Here is a 19579-nt window from a genome sequence, read left to right on the forward strand (position 1 = left end):
TCTTTGTCCCACCATTTCTGTCCCATCATTTATCCAGATAAACTTATATAAAAGACAAAGAGTACAAAATTCAGAAACAGTCTTCACGGGGAATAAACCAGAGGAGCAAAAACAGAAAACAAAAAACACGAAAGACAAAAAAAAAAAACTGCAAACAAGAGTCTGGGAAGGTGGTTCAGTGGTAGAGTGCTTGCCTTGCATGCATGAGGCCCTGGGTTTGATTCCTCAACATCACATAAACAGAAAAAGTCGAAAGTGGCACCGTGACTCAAGTGGTAGAGCACTAGCCTTGAGCTGTAGAGCTAAGGGACAGCTCCCAGGCCCAGAGTTCAAGCCCCATGACCGACAAAAAAAAACAAACAAACTGCAAACAATATACTAACAAAGAAAAAAGAAAGAAAGAAAAAGAAAGATAAAAAGGAAGAAAGAGAAAAAAGAAAAGGAAAACAACCATAGAAAAATACCTTTTGTTTCATGGAGATCATTTTGATTAGCATCATTTTATGTGGCCAAAGCTATTGGGTTATTGTAAAACTCTCCTAAGACTATCCTAGGCATTTACTTATTATTACAAATGAGGGAAACCATGGAGTCTATGTTTTTTGGGGTCTGGCTTACTTCATTTAATATGATTTTTTCGCAGTCTTTCCATTTCCTAACAAATGGGCCCATGTCATTCTTATTGATGGAAGCATAGAATTCACACGCATGCGCGCGCGCGCGCGCGCACACACACACACACACACATATCATAGTCCCTTGATCCATTTATCTACTGAGGAGCATCTGAGTTGATTTCATATCTTAGCTATGTTAAATAATGCTGCAATGAACATAGTTGTGCTGATAGCTTTAGTGTGGCCTAGTTTATGACCATTTGTGTAAATGCCCAGATGTGGGATTGCTGGGTCATAGGTGAGCTCTATGTTTAGTCTTTTGAAAAACCTCCACACTGCTTTCCAGAGTGGTTGAACAAGTTTACATTCCTACCAATAGTGTAGTAGCATTCTCCTTGGCCACATCCTCCTCAGCATTTGTTATTATTTGTTTCCTTTATAATGGCCATTCTAACTGCAGTAAGGTAGAATCTCAATGTTGTTTTGATTTGCATTTCTTTTATGGCCAGAGATGTTGAAGATTTCTTCATGTGTCTATTGGCCAGTCTTCTTCTCCAGAGAAGTCTCTCTTTTTTTTTTATTCTTTAGCCCACTTGTTAATGGCGTGGTTGTTTCTTTAAGGAATCATTTTTGGAGGGTTTAATTTTTTTAGCTCTGAGTGTATTTTAGATACGAAGCCCTTGTCTGTTGTATAGCTTGTGAAGATTTTCTCCCAATTTATGGGCTTTCTATTTATCTTGCTTATCTTTGCCGTGCAGAAGCCCCAAAGTTTAATGAAATCCCATTTATTCAGCCTTTCCTTGATTTGTTGTGTTTCTGGATCTTTATTTAGGAAATTTTGACCTATGCCAAGGAGCCCTAGTGTTTCTTCTATCCCTTTTTGTAACATTTTCAGGGTATCTGCTCTTACCTCAAGGTCTTTGATCCATTTGGAATTGATTTTAGTGCAAAGTGATATATAAGGTTCTAATTTCAGTTTTCTACACGTGTTTAGCTAATTCTGCCAGCATCATTTGTTGGAGGGACTGTCTTTCTTTCTTTTTTTTTTCAATTAGTAAAAGTACTTTATTCTTCTATTGTATTTGCTCTATACCTTGCTTTACAAAGTTATGAAGTTCACAGCTTTATACCAAAATGTAAGAAGACTAGGCTTATTTGTTTATAAACATTTTTGCAGTCAGGTGTTATCTGACTTCTTCCTTCGAATCAATACTCAATACTGAAGAAAAAAAATCAGAAACCAAGGGTACTGGAGTAGCTCTAGGGGACAGTATTTCTCTTAATAGGAGAAAGGTCTTCAACAGCCTTTCCTCCTTCCACCCCATTTTGCCTCCAGTTCAGCTGCATTACAACTTTGAATTCAGAGCAAATCTGGGAAACCCTAGTCACCATGCTGCTCAGCAGGGCCACACACTTAGGGCAGTAGGTGAAGTCAGCTACTGTGTGGGAAGCAGGGGTTTGGTTTGGAGGAGGAACGCACATCCACTTTCACATGGAACTTGGCGTAACTCAAAGCACTTCCACACTTGCTCAATCGTGTCCATCCACCCCTTCTCTCAACCCTATGGTCTTAAATGACTCGGGGCAGGGCTGAAACCACCATTTTACCAATGTGGCAAACATGGCCTTTATAATAATGCTAAGAGCTCTCCTTTAGTTAACAAGAACCAAACTTAAAAGTATGCACTTACAAACGGCAATATTTGAACAAACCAGAGAAGAGGCTGTCTTTCTTCCATCTGACGTTTTTGGCTCCCTTATCAAAGATTGGGTGTTGACCATTATTTTAATATATCAACATTTACAATGAGTAAAATATGGAATATATTCACCATGCATATGAAAGAAAAGATGCTTGAGGTAGTAATTTATGTTCTATTTTCATTGCTCTGAAAGGATCAAAGTAATATTTTTATATCTATCTTTCTGGCAGAATTCATTCTTCTTTTATTTCCTGAAGATAAACTCCCTTCCCTGCTTTGAGTAGGGTCACCTGACTGGAAAGGGACTAGTGGTCTACAAGACCATTTATTCCTCCCATCCTTTCTGGAACTCCAGAGTATAGAGAAATTGGAGGAGTTTAGCTGAGTACATGGGACTTCAATGAAGGCTTAGTAAAGTTTTCTGTGGTTGTCACTACCTAACATTAAGAGGAAGTGGATTTAGATATTGAGCTTGTCATTATGGCCCTGCTAGACCAAAAGCTTCCCCAACTTCCTAGTTTTCCTAGGTAGTCCCCAGCCTTATGGGCCTACTTTTGTGTCTAACCACTCCTAGATATCAAGAACAAAAAATGAACTGGGCACTGGAGGTTCATACTGCAATCTCAGCTACTCAGGAGGTTGAAATCTGATGATTGAGCTTCAAAATCAGTCTGAGCAGCAAAGGCCACGCCACTCTTATCTTCAATTAAATACCTTTTAAAAAGCTGGAAGTGGAACTGTATCTCAAGTGGTAGAGCACTAGCCTTAACGAAAAGAGCTTAGGGAGAGTGCCCAGGCCCTGAGATTATAGTCCCAAACCAGTCACACACAAAATAAAAGTTAGATAAAATAACTTTGAATGTTCCTGATCAATGATCAGATATAGGATATAAGATTAATTATATATTTACTTACTTATTGTGCCAATACCAGAGCTTGATCTCAAGTTCTGTTGTCTCCATTAGCTTTCTTGCTCATGATTGGTGCTTTACCACATGATCCATACCTCCACTCTACCATCTTGTTGGTTTTTTTAAAGATAAAAATCTCTCAGATTTTTTTTTTTAGCCTGGCTTGGCTTCCAATCGAGATCTTCTTATCTCAGCCTTCTGAGTAGCCAGGGTTTCTAGTGTGCTGCTGACACCCAACTAAAAATACCATTGATAACAAACTAAGTGTGCTGTGAATCCCTCTTCCTCTTCTAAAATCAAGTTATCTGCATCCCTGCACTCAGATCCCTTATTATAGCAGGAATGAGTCAGATAACAAGCGCTATTTATAATAAATGTCATGGCCTTTCTTCTATTTTAACAACTAACACTATTTTAAGAATTAAGAGTAGATTTCAGTAAGAGTGGTTGAGACTGGTGTATTTTGACTTTCTACAAATAGACTATTTTAAAGTCCTACCCATCTACACACCTGAAGCAATGGAGTTCCTCTCCTCAGTGCCCTTGTGCTGCCTGCCTTCGACTTCAATGATATCAAAAGCAGTACACAAGAATCTTTCCTGAAAAAAGGTAAGACTTCCATTCATAAATAACTTATTCCTGGGTACCCCCAGTTGTTCCCAAATATATTTGGCAAGCCAATGAATATTGACGTTATTTGACACAATTGGAGCAGGGGTAATTTCAACTTACAAATCTAAAAGGGAACCAAGAACAAACTCCTGGGTTTTATTTAGAGCATGTCACACAGACAAAAAAGATTTGTAGCTGTCTTTGATGTGCTCACATGAAATGCCTGTAGTCAAATGGTTATTTTTAAGCTTGAGAAGAAATCCAGGACAAAAGGAACATTTTAAATATAAAAGGGAATTCAGGAAGATCACAAAGAAGTGAAATCACTATTACAGAGTTCAAAGACACATTGTTCTTCAAATACCAAGAAGTTGACTTAAATATCATTGGTTACCCTTATTCAGGAGAGAACTTTCTAGGGTTTAGGGAAGTGATGGACACAAGGCCATTCTTTTGCCCCCTTTTAGAAACTGCTAGGTTTTGGAATCATTATGTTTTACTTTCTTGAGAGTAAGTCTCCTGATGTGCTAGACTTTTGAACTCAGTGAGGAGATCTTAAACTGTGAGATAATGGTATGCTGTGAGAGGCTTCAAGTCAGCTGACCACCAGGGACTGGGGACAAGGCTCTGATGTGTTAATTCCCTGTCTGAGCAAGCAGACAGTCTCTTGTCTGTATTGGAGGCCAGGAATCAAGCCCTCATGGATGGAAAGCCAGAATGCCGTTTTTCATCAGGAGCAGGAAGTCAGGCTGTTCTCTGTGTCAAGCATAAACCTAAAAGCCAGCCAGAAAATCGTATGGACAGATCTCCATGGCAGCTGGCCAAAGAAGCCTAGCCTGCAGGAGAATATGTTGTCACATACTAGAGAAAAGCTCTAACTGTACAAGAATGGCAACTTTTATAGAGTACCAATTCAGCTAGGTAATTGAAATAGGTTTACTTAGTTCCTCTTTGCAGCAATTTGGAGAAATAGGCTTTAGTCCACTACACAGATGTGAAAACTGACACTCAAAGAGATGATGAAGAAATCTCACCTGCGTTGGATCCGAAATTGAAATCCATGATTGTCTGATGCCAAACTTTCTTTTACATTTCTCCCAGTCCCCAAGTGAGTCTAATACAGCCATTGGTAAGAAAACCAGCCTGTTACTGGTAACTCACACCTATAATCTTAGCAGTATTAATCAGGAGCCTGGGACCTGGGCAGCCAGGAAAAAAAAAGTCTGTGAGATTCCCATCTCCAAGACTCCCATCTCCCAAATCACCAATTTCCTAAAAGCCAGGGTAGAGGCATGGCTCAAGTGGCAGACAGACAGCTGGGATGACAAGCAGGCTGAGTGACGGTGTGAGGTCTTGAGTTCAAGTTCAAGTATCAGCAAAAAAAGAGAGAAAATAAAACAAAGGTTTTATTTTAAAAGTGATTTCTAGAACATAAGCCCTTCATATGATAAATAAAAGAACAACCAATAGGAAGCAAAGTTCTGAATTCTATATTTCAGCTAGTTTTACTGTTGGTCACATAAACAACATGTCCTTAGAAATCACAAAGAATATGTTTCTGTGCCAAAACCAGGAAAAGAAAAAGAAATAAACCTACACATTAGAAAAATATACTTAGCTCAGTGAAGTTTTAATTGTCTTTCAACAATCATTTTAAGAGCAAACATTTTTGTCTCTTCATTTTCTACCTTTATTGAGATATGATTGACAAATAAGAATTGTATTCATAAAATAAATATGATATACCATAATCAAATGAACATTATCTAATACCTTTTGTGTTATAATTTGTTAGCGTGTGTGTGTGTGTGTGTGTGTGTGTGTGTGTGTGTGTGTGGTGCTGGTGGTGATGGTGGTGAAATTGGGAGAAAAGCAGTTGAGATCTATTCTCCAGAATTTGATTTTGATGTATTGTTTTTGGTGGTGGTGTACGTGTTGTGGAGAAGGGGGTGTGGTTTTGTTCTTCAATACATGGGTCTCATTAATTGGCCAGGCTGCTTTCAAATGATCCTCCCACTTTATCCTGCTCAGTAGTTGGGACTACATACAACACAGGGCCAGGCAAGAAAAGAAACTTATATCTTAAAGTTAATTAGATGCAGATAGTTTGGCCCTTTCAGTCCTCATTGTTTATTTGTTTCTAGAACACTTATTGCCTACATATTGCTTAGATTAATATTTTAAATTTGTTTATAGTTTGGAGAGAGACTGTTCAGACGTATGCTACCTATTCATTAATTTATTTGTCTGACAAAATGCATAAACACCTTTTATGTTTATGGGTGCTAAGGAATTTATTAAATGATGAAGATCATCACAGAATATAGAACCACAGATTAACATCAGCTTTGAGAGCTCACAAGAAGGAGTTTTCCCTAATACTTCTTTTGAGGTTGAAACTTCATTGTAGAAATCATTTATGGAGGAGATGCTTTGGAATGTCAGCTTTGGAAACATTACTCTCCTAATATTTAGTACATGTAAAACACAAACTGAATTAGTAGTACTTTAAATCATTCAAAATTAATTCCATTTCTACAACCAACTCCTTGAAGCTTTTTGTCTTATTATTAACCTGACATCTGTTTGTTTTTGCTATTACTGGGACATGAATACAGGGACTGGGAGCTGTTCCTTAGCTTTTTTGGCTCAAGGCTGGTATTCTACCAGAGCTCCACTTTCATATTTGTGCTGATTAATTGGAGATAAGAGTCTCATGAACTTTTCCTGCCTCAGCTTTCAGCCTGCTGAGTAGTTAGGATTACAGGTATGAAAGAACAGTACCCAGAACTAACTGACTTTTAATCTGAAGTCAGCGGAGCAACTACACTTGAGTCTTTCACTGAAGTCCACAAAACAACTACAAGAAAAGATGGGGAAGTCTGTTGACCTATTATTTACTTTACAGTTCTTAAAAATAGCTTCAATTCTAAATAGAAATGATTCACTTTACCAGAGATTCCTTATCAGTTATTTTAAATCATATGTATCACTTAAGCTCTATAACCACCTGAATATATGACTTTTCTATACACAAAACTTCTGCCTGGCTGGGTGCTGGTGGCTAACGCCTGTAATCCTAGCTACTGAGGAGGCTGAGATCTGAGTATCGAAGATCAAAGCCAGATGGGACAGGAAAGTCCATGAGACTCTTAACTCCAATTAACCACCAGAGGACCAGAAGTGGTGCTGTGACTCAAGTGGTAGAGTGCTGGCCTTGAGCTAAAGAGGTGAGGGACAGCACACAGGCCCAGAGTTCAAGCCTCATGCCTGACAAAAAAAAAAACCAAAAAACCCAAATAGTGTTGTGTGTGACCTTCCAAAGGACCATAGGATCTAAAAGGTGCACATTATAGTGTTAAATGACAGGAAGGCATCCAGGAATACAATAAATATCTAATAAAACTTTTTTAGAGAAGAAAAGTGAAATAAAAACCTAGGAAAATGTGTGCCATGTGTTTAACTATATCTACACCTCCCGGGCATACAGTATTTATTTTTGTTTTAACACATGTTCTGTTTCCATTTAATCTGCTAGGTCACAGATAAATCCTAGATGGCATATGCAAATCATGATTGAGGTCAGATAGTTAACATAGGCAAGACAAACACAGATTGGAAGTGTGGACCATTACAACATTTCTTTATGACCCCCCAAAGACATGTCATTGCTTGTTGATGATTGCCTACAAAACTCACCCCTTTCCTGATGCTTTGCAACAGGATTTGTCATGTGGAAAGTTGGGCCCAGTGTTACTATTTTCCCAGATTTTTTTCTGGCAATATTTGAAGCTTGGATTTTTATTTTATTTATTTATTTTTGTTGCTGTTGCTAATGTTGGTTGTGGGGATTGAACTCTGGGCCTGGGCGCTGTCCCTGAGCTCTTTAGCTCAAGGAGAACACTCTCCCACTTGAGCTACACAGCCACTTCTGGTTCTCTGGTGGTTAATTGGAGTCTCATGGACTTTCCTGCCCCGGCTGGATTTGAACCACGATTCACAGATCTCAGCCTCCGGAGTAGCTAGGATTATAGGCATGAACCATCCGTGACTGGCTAAAGCTTGGATTTTTATATGTAATTTGAAATTGGAATGTCAGTGAATTACCCATGATGGTCTACAATATGTGGATCAACCAAATATGTGAATAAAACAGGCAGGTCCCCCTTTGCACTTCTGATTGAAATTCAACCCAGTGATTCTTACTGGGGAAACAATGCAACACTATCTGCAATGGAATTACACTGCTTCTTGCACCTCATCTCAGTCTCAAGCCTACTGAATCAGAAATGTGGTAACATCCGGGAAGTTGACTTTTTAACAAGAGTTTCTTAGCATGCTCTTTAACAGGCCTATAATTATTGCTACGCTCCAAGACATGAAAGTATGATACTTTATTGAAACCATTCCTTCACTGATACATATTGAGTTGCTTCTAGATTCCTCCTTTTATAAATCCTTATACTCCCTTACTTACCAGGCTAGAATTTTCAAATGAGGATTATTGGATTTAATTTTAAGATTTGATAAATATTATAATTTTTAGGGCATAATAGCTACTGTACCCTAACTTTAAAAGGATTATATTTCAACCAGTGAGATATGTTGAGTAGATTTAACATATAGTCTCACCCAAATTTCTGCATATTTGAAACTTCTTTTCAACGTGATGGATTAAATATATTATTTTTATGTCTTCCATTTTGACTTCTAGTATAGTTAAGAAAAAATTTAAAACTACCTCTTCATAAGCTGTATTGACAAGAGTTTACAGATTTTTCAGCAGTTTAACAATGGTGGGAGAGGGAATATTTTCTTTTACCTTTTTGCTGGGCTCTACTTTCCTCCTAAATTTTTGATTTCCTTTCCACAGATATCCAGCCCACTGAGAGAATGATGTCTCACAATTGTATTAGTATTCTCAAGTTTTCCTCTGGAATTAGTTTCACTCATTCATTTCCAATGCCAATACTGTTTTGTTTGTTTTCTTTTTGCATAGGTACCAGGGCTTGAACTCAGGGTCTCTTACTCTACTTACTTGGCTTTTTCACTCAAGACTGGCACTCTACCACTTACGTTAGACTTCTTTTTCTGGCTTTTTGCTGGTTAATCAGAGACAAGAGCTTCTCAGATTTATCTTTCCTGGTAAGGCTTTAAACATGAATCTTTAGGTCTCAGCTTCCCGACTAGCTAGGATTACATGTGTGAGCCACTGGAGCCCAACAATATCACTGCCATTTAATGGCTTATTATTTATCTACTTGATAAACCCCTGTGCAAACTAGGCCAACAATATTTACTCTACATATCAATTTAATAAGACAAATTATAAACATTACTAGCTTATTTAATAGTAAACAAGCCAATATCACTTGTTTTTCGTTATATTAACCTGTTTTTTTATTTTTATTTTTTTGTTAGTTGTGGGGCTTGTACTTTGGGCCTGGGCGCTGTCCCTGAGCTTTTCAGCTCAAGGTGAGTGCTCTACCACTTGAGCCATGCATATTAACCATTTTAAACAAGCAATACTATACTAAAACTTTCTTTCCTTAAACTACTTTTAGAAAGTCACTTATTTACATTCATTTAAGTACATTTTCAGTGAAATGCCATAAGTTAACTGCAGAAAAGCCTCTAAAATAGCAGCAAAGGAGCTATAAAGATTTAAATAGCTTTATATGCAAGCTAAAAACTTTCCGGACTCAAAAATGGACTTTGTTGGAGTAAGGGGGTTCTTTCTCTCAAGATCTTATTTCAGAGCCCAAATGGGATTTCAAAATACAAGTAAATAAATGTCAAAGCTGCTGGCCTCTGCTCTGCCACTCTATGCCTGACATCCTGCCAAAAAGAAATTTTCCATTCAAGAAGGACTGGCATTTATAAAACGTATTTTTTTTTTAAAGACATTCTCAAAAAGAGTGGAAACTTTGGGAACTTTTGACTTTCTCTTCTTGTGGCTAAAACAGCTAGCAGTTTCTGTATACATTTTCTACCACTCCAATGTTTTCTTAAAAATACATATTCAGTCAGCCCTTCCAATGTCTTTAGTCACTGGGTCCCTAGGTTTTTCCCAGAACCAAGCATAGAAGATAAACAGGCACCAAGCTCAAAGGTAGGGTTTCCTAAGTATTAAGGCAAAAAAAGACCCTAAGGTAAATTCAGAGATATCAAGGAAAAGAATGTAGGAGAGATCTGGTCACTGTTCTCAAATACTCCCTGTCAAGAAGAGCACAGTTAACCTCAACATTTTATGCTGTTTAAAAACAGAGCTGGAGCGAAAAAGATCACTGCTTTGGACTTTAGAGGATCATTTTCAAGTAGTGTTGAAGTTCACATAGTTACCAGATAGGGGTCCTTTCAAAGAACTCAGGTTAGTATAAAGCCCCAGTAAGAGGTAGGAAAATGCCAGGTTCACTACTCAGCTGCACCCTACAGAGGAGAAGGGGCCGGAAGCTGGGGGAGTGGAAGGGGGTGGGGGGAGATGGCTTGCAGAGAGAAAAACACCTAGAATATTCGGAAAGATTAAAGAAATGACTTTGTGAGACGAAATCAGAACTCGTTAATGGAGAACACTAAGAAAACTCAAAGCTTTCCACAGTCGAGCTCTTCTGAACTTTCAAAAGCTGACTGGAGGAAGTAGCCAGCAAAAAAGTCTCAGTCTTTCCTAAAACCTCTCTCCCACTCACAGCCCTCAAGCCTCGTCCTTGGGGCAGCTTTTCTTCTAGACTTTGCACCCCGGAATTTGTTCCATGTGAGTCAGTCTTGTCTGTCTGTCTCTCTCTCTCCCTCTCTTCTCTTTCCCCTCTCTCTTTCTCTTTATTACTCCCAGACCCAAAGCTCCTTCGTCTAGTGTCGGTGGCACCGAGGGGACAACACGGAGAGAGCGTGGTATAAAAAGTTCTTTTTGGTTTTGGGAGCTTGGGCCTTTGTTGTGTCATTTCCCCTGCCCCGCCTCGCCCCCCCCCACCACGTGACTCGGAGAGGCCGAGATTTTTGTGAATGGAGCCGAAAGGTGGCCGCGGGGGCCGGGATGCGCTCCGCCCCCTTTCTTCACGCGGCCAATCACCAAGCTGAGCGCTGCGGGGTCAGCTATAAACAACAATGGGCTGGGGATTTACGGTTTGTTATTGGCTGTGGAGAGAACCTCCCGAGAGCCTACCCAGCAGCTCCACCCTCTCCCGGTTGCCCCGGATACCAGTCAGGCTGCGGCCGCAGGGAAGGATTTTTGGAAACTTGCTGGGATTACTGGGGTTGGGTTAGTTATCCCGGGAATACCCTGCGGCGGGGCGCCCTGGTTACGGACTCCGCTCGTGGCTGCGTTTCACAAAGCACACTGCCGGAGAGCTCCACTATTGCAGCCTGGAGGCCCGGGCTGCGCCCGGACTCGATCCCGGGCCAGGGTTAAAATGAGAGTTCCCGCTCAAAGCGCTGGTGGAGGCGCGCGCGGAGCTCAGCCGTGTCCGCACAGTGTCTGTGCGGGCCGTCCAGGTATTCATTATATTCCCAATGAACAGGGCTGATCTTCGGGACAGTCGAGCCCTTGCCCCTCCTCCGTGGGTCCCGAACGGAGTGGTGCGCTCACACTCCATTTTAATGTGTCTGCACAAAGCTCCATTTAAGGACAGAAACTTTGAAACAGAAATTGAGAACTGCAGCACGTTTCCCACGAGCAGCACAGCTGCCGGAAACGTACTCCGGTCACCGGCTCGGTTCGCCATCAGGATCCTCGGTGAATTTCAGCCCTGCGGGACCCCCCTGGTCCTCCCATCGGAGGCCTCCCCTTCCCAGTTGGACTCTTAGCTGGTTCGGGAACGTTTTAGGGGTTCCCAAACTCCATTGGCAAGCGGCTTTAGACTGGCAGTCCTCACTTCTTAGATGTCCTGGTTATTGTTCTTGTAACTCGAGCTTTCTGACCGCTAGCCCCCAAACTCTGGGCTCTGGCTGTTTCAAAGCTCCAGAGGAAGTGAAAGCGTCTGGTACAGTAAGCGACACCCTCCGCCTTCGTGTATACATAACAAAAGCTCAGGAAACGTGCGGGTCCCTGGGGCACCCCAGCCACCCCTTCCCTCCGCTCTCCTCCCCTCCTCCCCCGCCGTGGAGCGAGAATACCTATTCTCCTACGGATACGTGGGGAAGACCGGGGGTTTTATACTTTCCTCGCCTAGGTGACTCTGTACACTTCGCCCTTCCTAATAAATACCCCCTCCTCCACATACTCCCATCACAGATCATTTTCCTGTCCCGTGAGTTGGTTTTAATTGAGGATGGATTTAAAACAAATCTTTTGATAAGCAACGGTAATGATAAATGTTGAAAAATGAGAGGGGAAAACGTGGCCAGAAAGGTTAGTGGGGTCAAGAGTAGAGAGACTGGAGATGGGGGGGGGGAGAGGGGAGGTTGGGAAGACTCAGACTTGATGGATCCGTCCTCTGAGTTTACACCTGAACCATGGAACAATGTTTTTAAGGGAATCAGCCCCAACAGCGGACCAAACACATCAAGTAATGAGATCTGGCACCTCGGTTAGACATGGTTTCAGCAACCCCCGCCGCCTTAACAATAAGCGGCGAGTTAGGAAGGAAGTCGATTTTCTCCGTGTCCTTTCCAGGGCGCAGACCTTTGCGCCGCAGGCAGAGCCCTGGATGGGGCCGAGGGGCGCAGGCGACCCGCGGGAAGGGGCAGCCAGCCGCCTGATTGACAGCCCGAAATCTGATATTGTGAAAGAGACGTGGAGCCAATGGGAGGCAGCGATCCATCAGTTTGGATTGGAGGCCCCTGGAGGAGAAGTAGAGGAAAAACCACCGAATTGAGCTCTGTCAGAGGCGCTTTCGGCTTCCAAGGGGAAATGCTGGGCAATAATTAATGTTTTTATTAAATTTGGAGGGAATTTTTTGCAGCCGTTCTCCTAGCGTGGCCTTCAGGTGGGTCTTTCCAGCAACTTTTCCTGTCTCTCCAGATAATTGCATGGTTGTGGGTTGCAAAAACTATCCGTAGGAAAGAGGTGTCTCCGTCTCTTTTAGTCCCGTTAGGTGTAAAGCAAGTCTTCGTTGATCGCCATTGCTAGTTTTGCACACGTTTACGAATCTGAGCTGCCCGGGGCACACCGATCGCCCAGGGAAACATCGAGAGTGTAAATAAATACATAGCCTCTTGTTCGGATTATTACTACTACCAAAAAATACGTAAATTGTGAACTCTCTTAGCTCTGTTTGGATCCAGGTGAAGGAGGCGGTGTAGGGAGGGTTATTTTTGTGAATGGGACTGTCAGAGGGTAATTAGCTATGCAAATTTAAGAGCTTCATTCATGATTTTTTTTAAGCCTAAAAGCCATCTTGTTCCCCTCTAGGTTGCTAGAAGTCCAGATCCCGAGGAAATCTCCAGCTAAATGCTCAAAATATAAAACACTGAGCTAATATTTGCGAAGAGCAGCAGAATGGATGGATTTTATGACCAGCAAGTGCCTTACGTGGTCACCCCAGTGAGTGCTCCGTTTGAAAGTTGCTGTTTATAAACTTGACTCCGACCGGGGTGGGGTGGGGAGAGATGAGAGGGAGGGGGCAGGGGGTTGGGACTGCAGATACTTTATCTGCTTTGTTGCCACTGTAGGGCGACTCTGCCTCTAGCAGTCCCATCTTCAAAATGAGCTTACCTTTCAGTGATTTGGATACGGCATAGTTTTGTTTTTAATATCCCTCCCCCCTTCTTTTCTTTCTTTTTTTTTCCGGATTAAAGTTCCCTTCATGAGTGGAAGCGGAGAGGGAGGGCAGCAGCTGCTGGCCTCAAAGTTTGTGGCTGGGTTTCTCTGCCACATGGAAAAGAATGAAGTTGAGACAAATGCTGACACTTTTTGTTTACACGGGGTGATTCTGGATTTTGTTACTTTTATTCCCCTCTCATTCTCTCTCTCTCTCTCTCTCTCTCTCTCTCTCTCTCTCTCTCTCTCTCTCTCTCTCTCCTGTTACTGCTTTTGGGAGAGGTGCTGAGAGAGAATAAAAATTCATGGCATTTAAATCTAGTGTTCATCCAACGAGAAAGAGAGAGAGAGAGAGAGAGAGAGAGAGAGAGGACTAAGTGTTAGAGCTTAATGTTTGGATGTTGAGATACCATGAATATATATGACTGATAAACAGTAGTGTTAAGATCAGCATTGGGAAATCACTCACTTGCTGATGAATTTCCAGCCTTAAATGAAAATGAAGGCAGAAAATGAATATTAGAAGTGATCTTATCAACATTGTCTATTCAGAGAGAGGATCAGTAGGCTTATGTTATGTATGCATATTTGTGTGTGTGTGTGAGAGAGAGAAAGAGAGAGAGATCTAAGGTTTTACAGGATTTTATTTTAAAAGATTCTATTAAAGGATTTTTATCTTTCCTTTTTGTAGAGTCAGCGTGGGAGAAATTGTAACGAGAAACCAACAAATGTCAGGAAAAGAAAATTCATTAACAGAGATCTGGCTCATGACTCAGAAGGTGAGGTTTGATTTTTTGAGCAGAACCCCCCCCTACACACACACACACACACACACACACACACACACACACACACACACACACACAAATACACTTTACCTACACACTTTCTACTCTTGAAAGCAAGGGGAACACTTCAGTATTATCTTAAAAGTAAGCAATTTTGAAATTACTGAATTTAACTGAGACTTTTACTCAGAGCAATTTACATAATGGGTCAATTTGCATTGGTGAATATTTTATGTTCCTACCACAAAGGAGGAAATAAAAACTTAACAGTGACATTCTTCTTTAATCATCCTTTTATATTTATTCTTGTCCATATGGCTTATAACTAATCTTCTACATTAAGATAATAATTTTAAAATATCCAATACAGTAGGACAAAATAAGCAGTTAGGTACACTGCTTATATTCTCTCAACATTATTACAAGCTAAATGATTCAAATGATTGATTTTTCCATTTACTGTATAGTGAAATCATATTGTTATCAGATTTTTTTTATGAGTGAGTTTGATGACTACATTGTAAAGTCATAACATCTTGTTAAGAGGCCTTAAAGTGTTCACTGAGTCCTACTTAAGGCCTAATTAATAATTGTACTATTTGGAAATTAGGTGGCAGATTTTTCATGAACTGTTGATAAGATATCTATATATTATTTCAACCATATGGGGGCATTCCTAATGACTTCAAGATACTCTGATATTTTTGAAATCAAAGTTCAGTTTGAAATTTAAATTTATGTATACTGAATTCAGGAACTAACCCCAAATCTTCATACTTTAGTTGGATACTTCCCTTTCTCCCCTATATGGCAAGATATAATGTTTGGTCTTGACTATGTACATAAGCTAGAGGATTATCTACCTTATGCTTTAAAAAACTCATTAATGCAAAACTTTTCCTTTAAGAACTTGGAGTTGTTGAAGTTGTTCCCTTTAGTTTTGAAGCATTAGACCTGAAAAGCATACTTCCTGAGAACCCAAGTCCTGTTAATATCTTGTATTAGATTCAAAAGACAGTAATAAAGCTTCTCCAGTCTTTCTAATCATTCCCCTACTTTTTTTTTTACTTTAGCAAGAGTTGAGAATATTTAAGACAAGTTATCTGACAATAGACCACCTTCTACTTCAGTCTTTCTGTGACTTTTAGTGCATGTGTAGTGTTTTTTTTTTGTTTTGTTTTTTGTTTTTTTTGGGGGGTGGTATTTCTGAGCTTACTTCTTAAACTGTTAAGGAGGAAAATAAAAGAGGAAGATAACTGACTATTATTTACTTAGCTAGAGAATTTCTTAAAGTGTTGCCTAATGGGCTTCAAAAGTTGGTAGGGTTATTAAGATATTTTAAATAAGAATCCTATTTTCTTTTCCATGAACTCCCTCTCTTCAAATTAATACTTAATGCCAATTTCATGACAAACACATTTCCATTTAATGAAGCCCAAAGCTCTGCAAATCTTATGTTTATATCTTTGACTTTTTTTTTTTTTTTTTTAGAACTGTTTCAAGATCTAAGTCAATTACAGGAAACATGGCTGGCAGAAGGTAAGGAAACAAATTGCTTAAAAGGGGTGGGGGGGGGGGAGGAGGAAGCATCTGAAGAAATGAAAAAAAAAAAAAGAAAGAAAGAAAGAAAGAAAAAAAAGAAGTCCTGAACTTGCTGTCTTAATGTTCAGCCCAATTAATTGAGCTCTAAAAGAGCCACCTCATGTGTCATGCATACATTAGAGCCTCTGATGAGTTTGTCTTTGGGGACTCTGGGGCTGTACTACCCAGTGTCATCACAAATTACCAGGAGAAATTGCTTCCAGCTCACAATCACATCTGCTTTTGGCAAGAACTAATGCACCAAGACTTCAAGTTCTAAGCCTCTGTTCAGATTTTAATTGCAATTGATCAGGTTTATATTATTGTACCTCGAGAGACCTCCTAGAGCCAGAGCCGGGCTGGTTTGCTGTTTCCTTTAGAGCAGCGCATGTCATTATTTGGTGTTCTGGTGGAGGACTTTGCTGATGGCAGAAATTAGTTTCTCTGGGTTCATCAGGACGGGATGCTTCAAGATTTAAGTGCAAGTGTCTTCTTTCCGCCCTGCTCACAACACAGAACATTTGGTGTGTATTCAATACTTAGTAAATCTATGGGTTTAAAATAAATCTTGGAGGGATTTGAAGATTAAAATAATATCTATCATGTAGTACTATGAATGTGATGTTTATTGAAATTCACTTTTGCTATTTTGTCACTTTTATTAGGGTTTAATTACTATGTCAAGGAGACATTGGAAGGAATTTGGAATTCTTTTTGCTGAAATTTTATTCTGTGCAACTTTCTATATAGGAAACATAAGATTGCTTCAGTTAAAGCTTTCTACATTTTCAGAAATGCCTGCATTTGAGGAATTTTTGTTGTTGTTGTTGGTCTGTATGATTTGAAATTCTGTTTTTGGATTTGATTTGTTAAATGATACATTAGTTTTATGATTTGCTATGTGAGGAACACAAAGGGAAAGTTACAGATGTTTAAGCATTAATTGTAATTGTGTTTGTGTTTTCATATTCTATGAGAAACCTGGTTTTTGGAACAAATTTGAAGATGGCTAAAAGTAGAGAGAGGGTCTCTGAATTTAACTCAAGTGATGTGGTGTTACTTTAAGCTGATTGAAGCATTATATCCGTTTTATGTTTTATCTGGTTGTCTTGAATACAGTTGATCAAGTTGCTTTTAGCATGTAAAGTAAGTTTTTTGTGTTGATAATATTTTAGCTCTCCAAAAAGCTTTCACAATCTTTATGAATCATTAAGTCAAATAGCTTGCTTAATAGTCTTTTGAAAGTGTGACTGTATTGTATTTAGATGTTAATGAAAGGTAAGTATTAATGAAAATTTGGGTTATATTTAAAAGTCATTTTTGCTTGTCTATAACTGAAACTTATTGCAATAGATTACTTATTATCGAAACATGAGCCATATATTTGAACATTACTTTTTCATGGAAAATTTGCAGAGGTACTTTTTATTAACTTTTATCTCAATTTTGCAAAGGTGCATGTTGGGACTTATATTTATGGGAGAATTTACTCACCCCAAATAACTTAAAATGCCTGTTTTCATTGTTATGGAAGGTTTGTTTGTTCTTAAAATGTTTAATTCTGATTGATTCCAAGTCAGAGTACTTTCTAGAAGATTTGAATATGCATAGCAACTCTGTTTCTGGAATTTTAAACTGAGGAATCTATGGCAGACTTACCATTTTATAATCAGTTTTAGTACATCTTCTTAAAACTTTTGACTTGTTTTGTGTCTTATAGCCTTAGACAAATGATTTGAATAATTAATCTGAATTTATCTTTGAAAATTCTGTATGAAATATTCTTATCCATGATTATGAACGTTCCTGTCAATAAATCTGGAAATTTATATTTATATGAAATGAGCTTAGAAAATGACTAATATATTTGGAGGAACATAGGCTTTTACTTAGAAAATAATTCATAAGCTTAATTAAATTCAGAAATTAATCTTGAGTGTTTTATTGAATACCCAGGTGTACAACTATTTACAAACTGTGAATAAGATTGCATGTTAGAATAATTTAAACATCTTCAAAGTAGTTTACATTAATTTAGCAAATCATGATATAAGCAAAAATTTAGTATAATTTAATAATTTTTCTTACTGTTAATGGGTTCCACATTTATGTTTCTTTTTAGCAATTAAATACAATCATTTTTGGCCCACATATTTTAACTTAACTTATCCAATTCCTTGAGCAATATTAGGTAAGGAGGGATTCCTATTATCCTAGTTTATTTGTAGCTAAATTTGTCCTTTTATGCTCTTATGGATATCCAGAAACTAAAACATTTCTAAATTGGCACACTATGAACCATATACATATTTCTTTTCATGATCTTCATAAGCCAAGTAAGTGACCATGGAATCTAAGGCATCTTGACCTTTTTAAAAAAGATCATTGGCAATTAACCAAGTTCTCTCATGAGTTAGAATCTCACTGGGGGGTTAAATAAGTCTAAAACAATGTTATTAGACAAGAGACTCAAGTTAGTTGTGATGATAGTCATGTTTAAAAAAATTATTGAAGTTCCTAAATAGTTAAAAGTGATACAGCTTAGCATGTTTAATTTGTTTTATCCTGCAAGAACTTTTATAATTTGTACTAAGTGTGACATATGCGTTAGTCATAAGTAGATTATATTATGGATTTATCTCTAAGGGGAAGTTGGGATAGATAAGACATGGCTATTTGAGTTGAGGTTGGAACCAGAGCTAGTATTTTCAATTCAGTGAAGTCCTCTGAAAAACATTTCACTGGCCTCCCCTCCAAAGTTTATTTTCATATAAGGAATTAAAATGTGTTTGTGAAGAATTTAACTTTACATTAATTTCACTTTCCAAGTACTAACATTGTAATTTAAAAGTTTTAACCATATATACCACTGCTTAAAATAATCATCTTATTCTGAGGAAAATAGAAAACCTAATGTTTTAAAGACTATGGAAGTAGATTTTTTTTTTAATGAGAGGATCTTTCTACTATAATTTTTAACATAGCTACTTTATATTATTGTTGCACAATTCTTTATTGATTCTTTGACTTTTGAAATAGATTGCTACTGATAGAAGGGCAATTGGAATTATGTTCTCCCACAAAATAAGTTCAAACTTAATTCTAGCAACACCATAGTAACTTCTGGTCCTAAATTGGTTTTTTAGTGTTTTGGTAACTGGCGTCCTAAAATGTCATACTTAAAGTGGGACTTCTAACATCAGGGATAGAAATAGCAGGATGTGAAAAGTAACTGAGTTAAGAAAAAGATTGCATTCTTCAAGCTTGCTTCTTCAAGCTTACCTACAGAGAAATTATCAATTCAAGTATAAAGCTAATGCAAACACACAGGTTTTACTTTTGACTATTATTTTGCTATGGGTCTAGATCTTAACTTTATAAGGAAAAGTTAGCTCTTGATTTGCTGCCATCAGAGTGAAATATTTGTTAGTGGTTTAATACAGACAATCTTCCTATACCCAACTATATTATTACTGCAAGTAAGATTTTTCCCCCTTTTGTTTTTAAGTAATCTTCAAATGATGATAAGGTTCAAAGACTGATGCTAAATCCCTAATAAAGATCATTGTAACACTATTTCAGAAACCATGTATGCTGTTGTGACATAGTATGTTACATCTATAATACAGAGCCACTAGACACTAATTTTTATTGTTCACAAATTCAGTTTCTT

The 19579-nt window shown here is 38.6% G+C and overlaps 1 protein-coding gene across 1 annotated transcript in view; it reads left to right on the forward strand.

Moving 5' to 3' along the window:
- The first annotated feature begins 12666 nt into the window (after positions 1 to 12666).
- Positions 12667 to 19579, forward strand: part of Etv1 (ets variant 1) — a 93842-nt gene continuing 86929 nt past the window's right edge. The window contains exons 1-4 of the mRNA XM_013023999.1: positions 12667 to 12764; positions 13190 to 13321; positions 14229 to 14316; positions 15817 to 15864. Of these exons, the coding sequence (XP_012879453.1) occupies positions 13277 to 13321; positions 14229 to 14316; positions 15817 to 15864 (181 nt within the window). The 5' untranslated portion in view covers positions 12667 to 12764; positions 13190 to 13276. The remainder of the gene's footprint in view (positions 12765 to 13189; positions 13322 to 14228; positions 14317 to 15816; positions 15865 to 19579) is intronic.

Source organism: Dipodomys ordii, unplaced genomic scaffold (genome assembly GCF_000151885.1).
Source record: "Dipodomys ordii isolate 6190 unplaced genomic scaffold, Dord_2.0 Scaffold72, whole genome shotgun sequence".
Taxonomy (NCBI): domain Eukaryota; kingdom Metazoa; phylum Chordata; class Mammalia; order Rodentia; family Heteromyidae; genus Dipodomys; species Dipodomys ordii.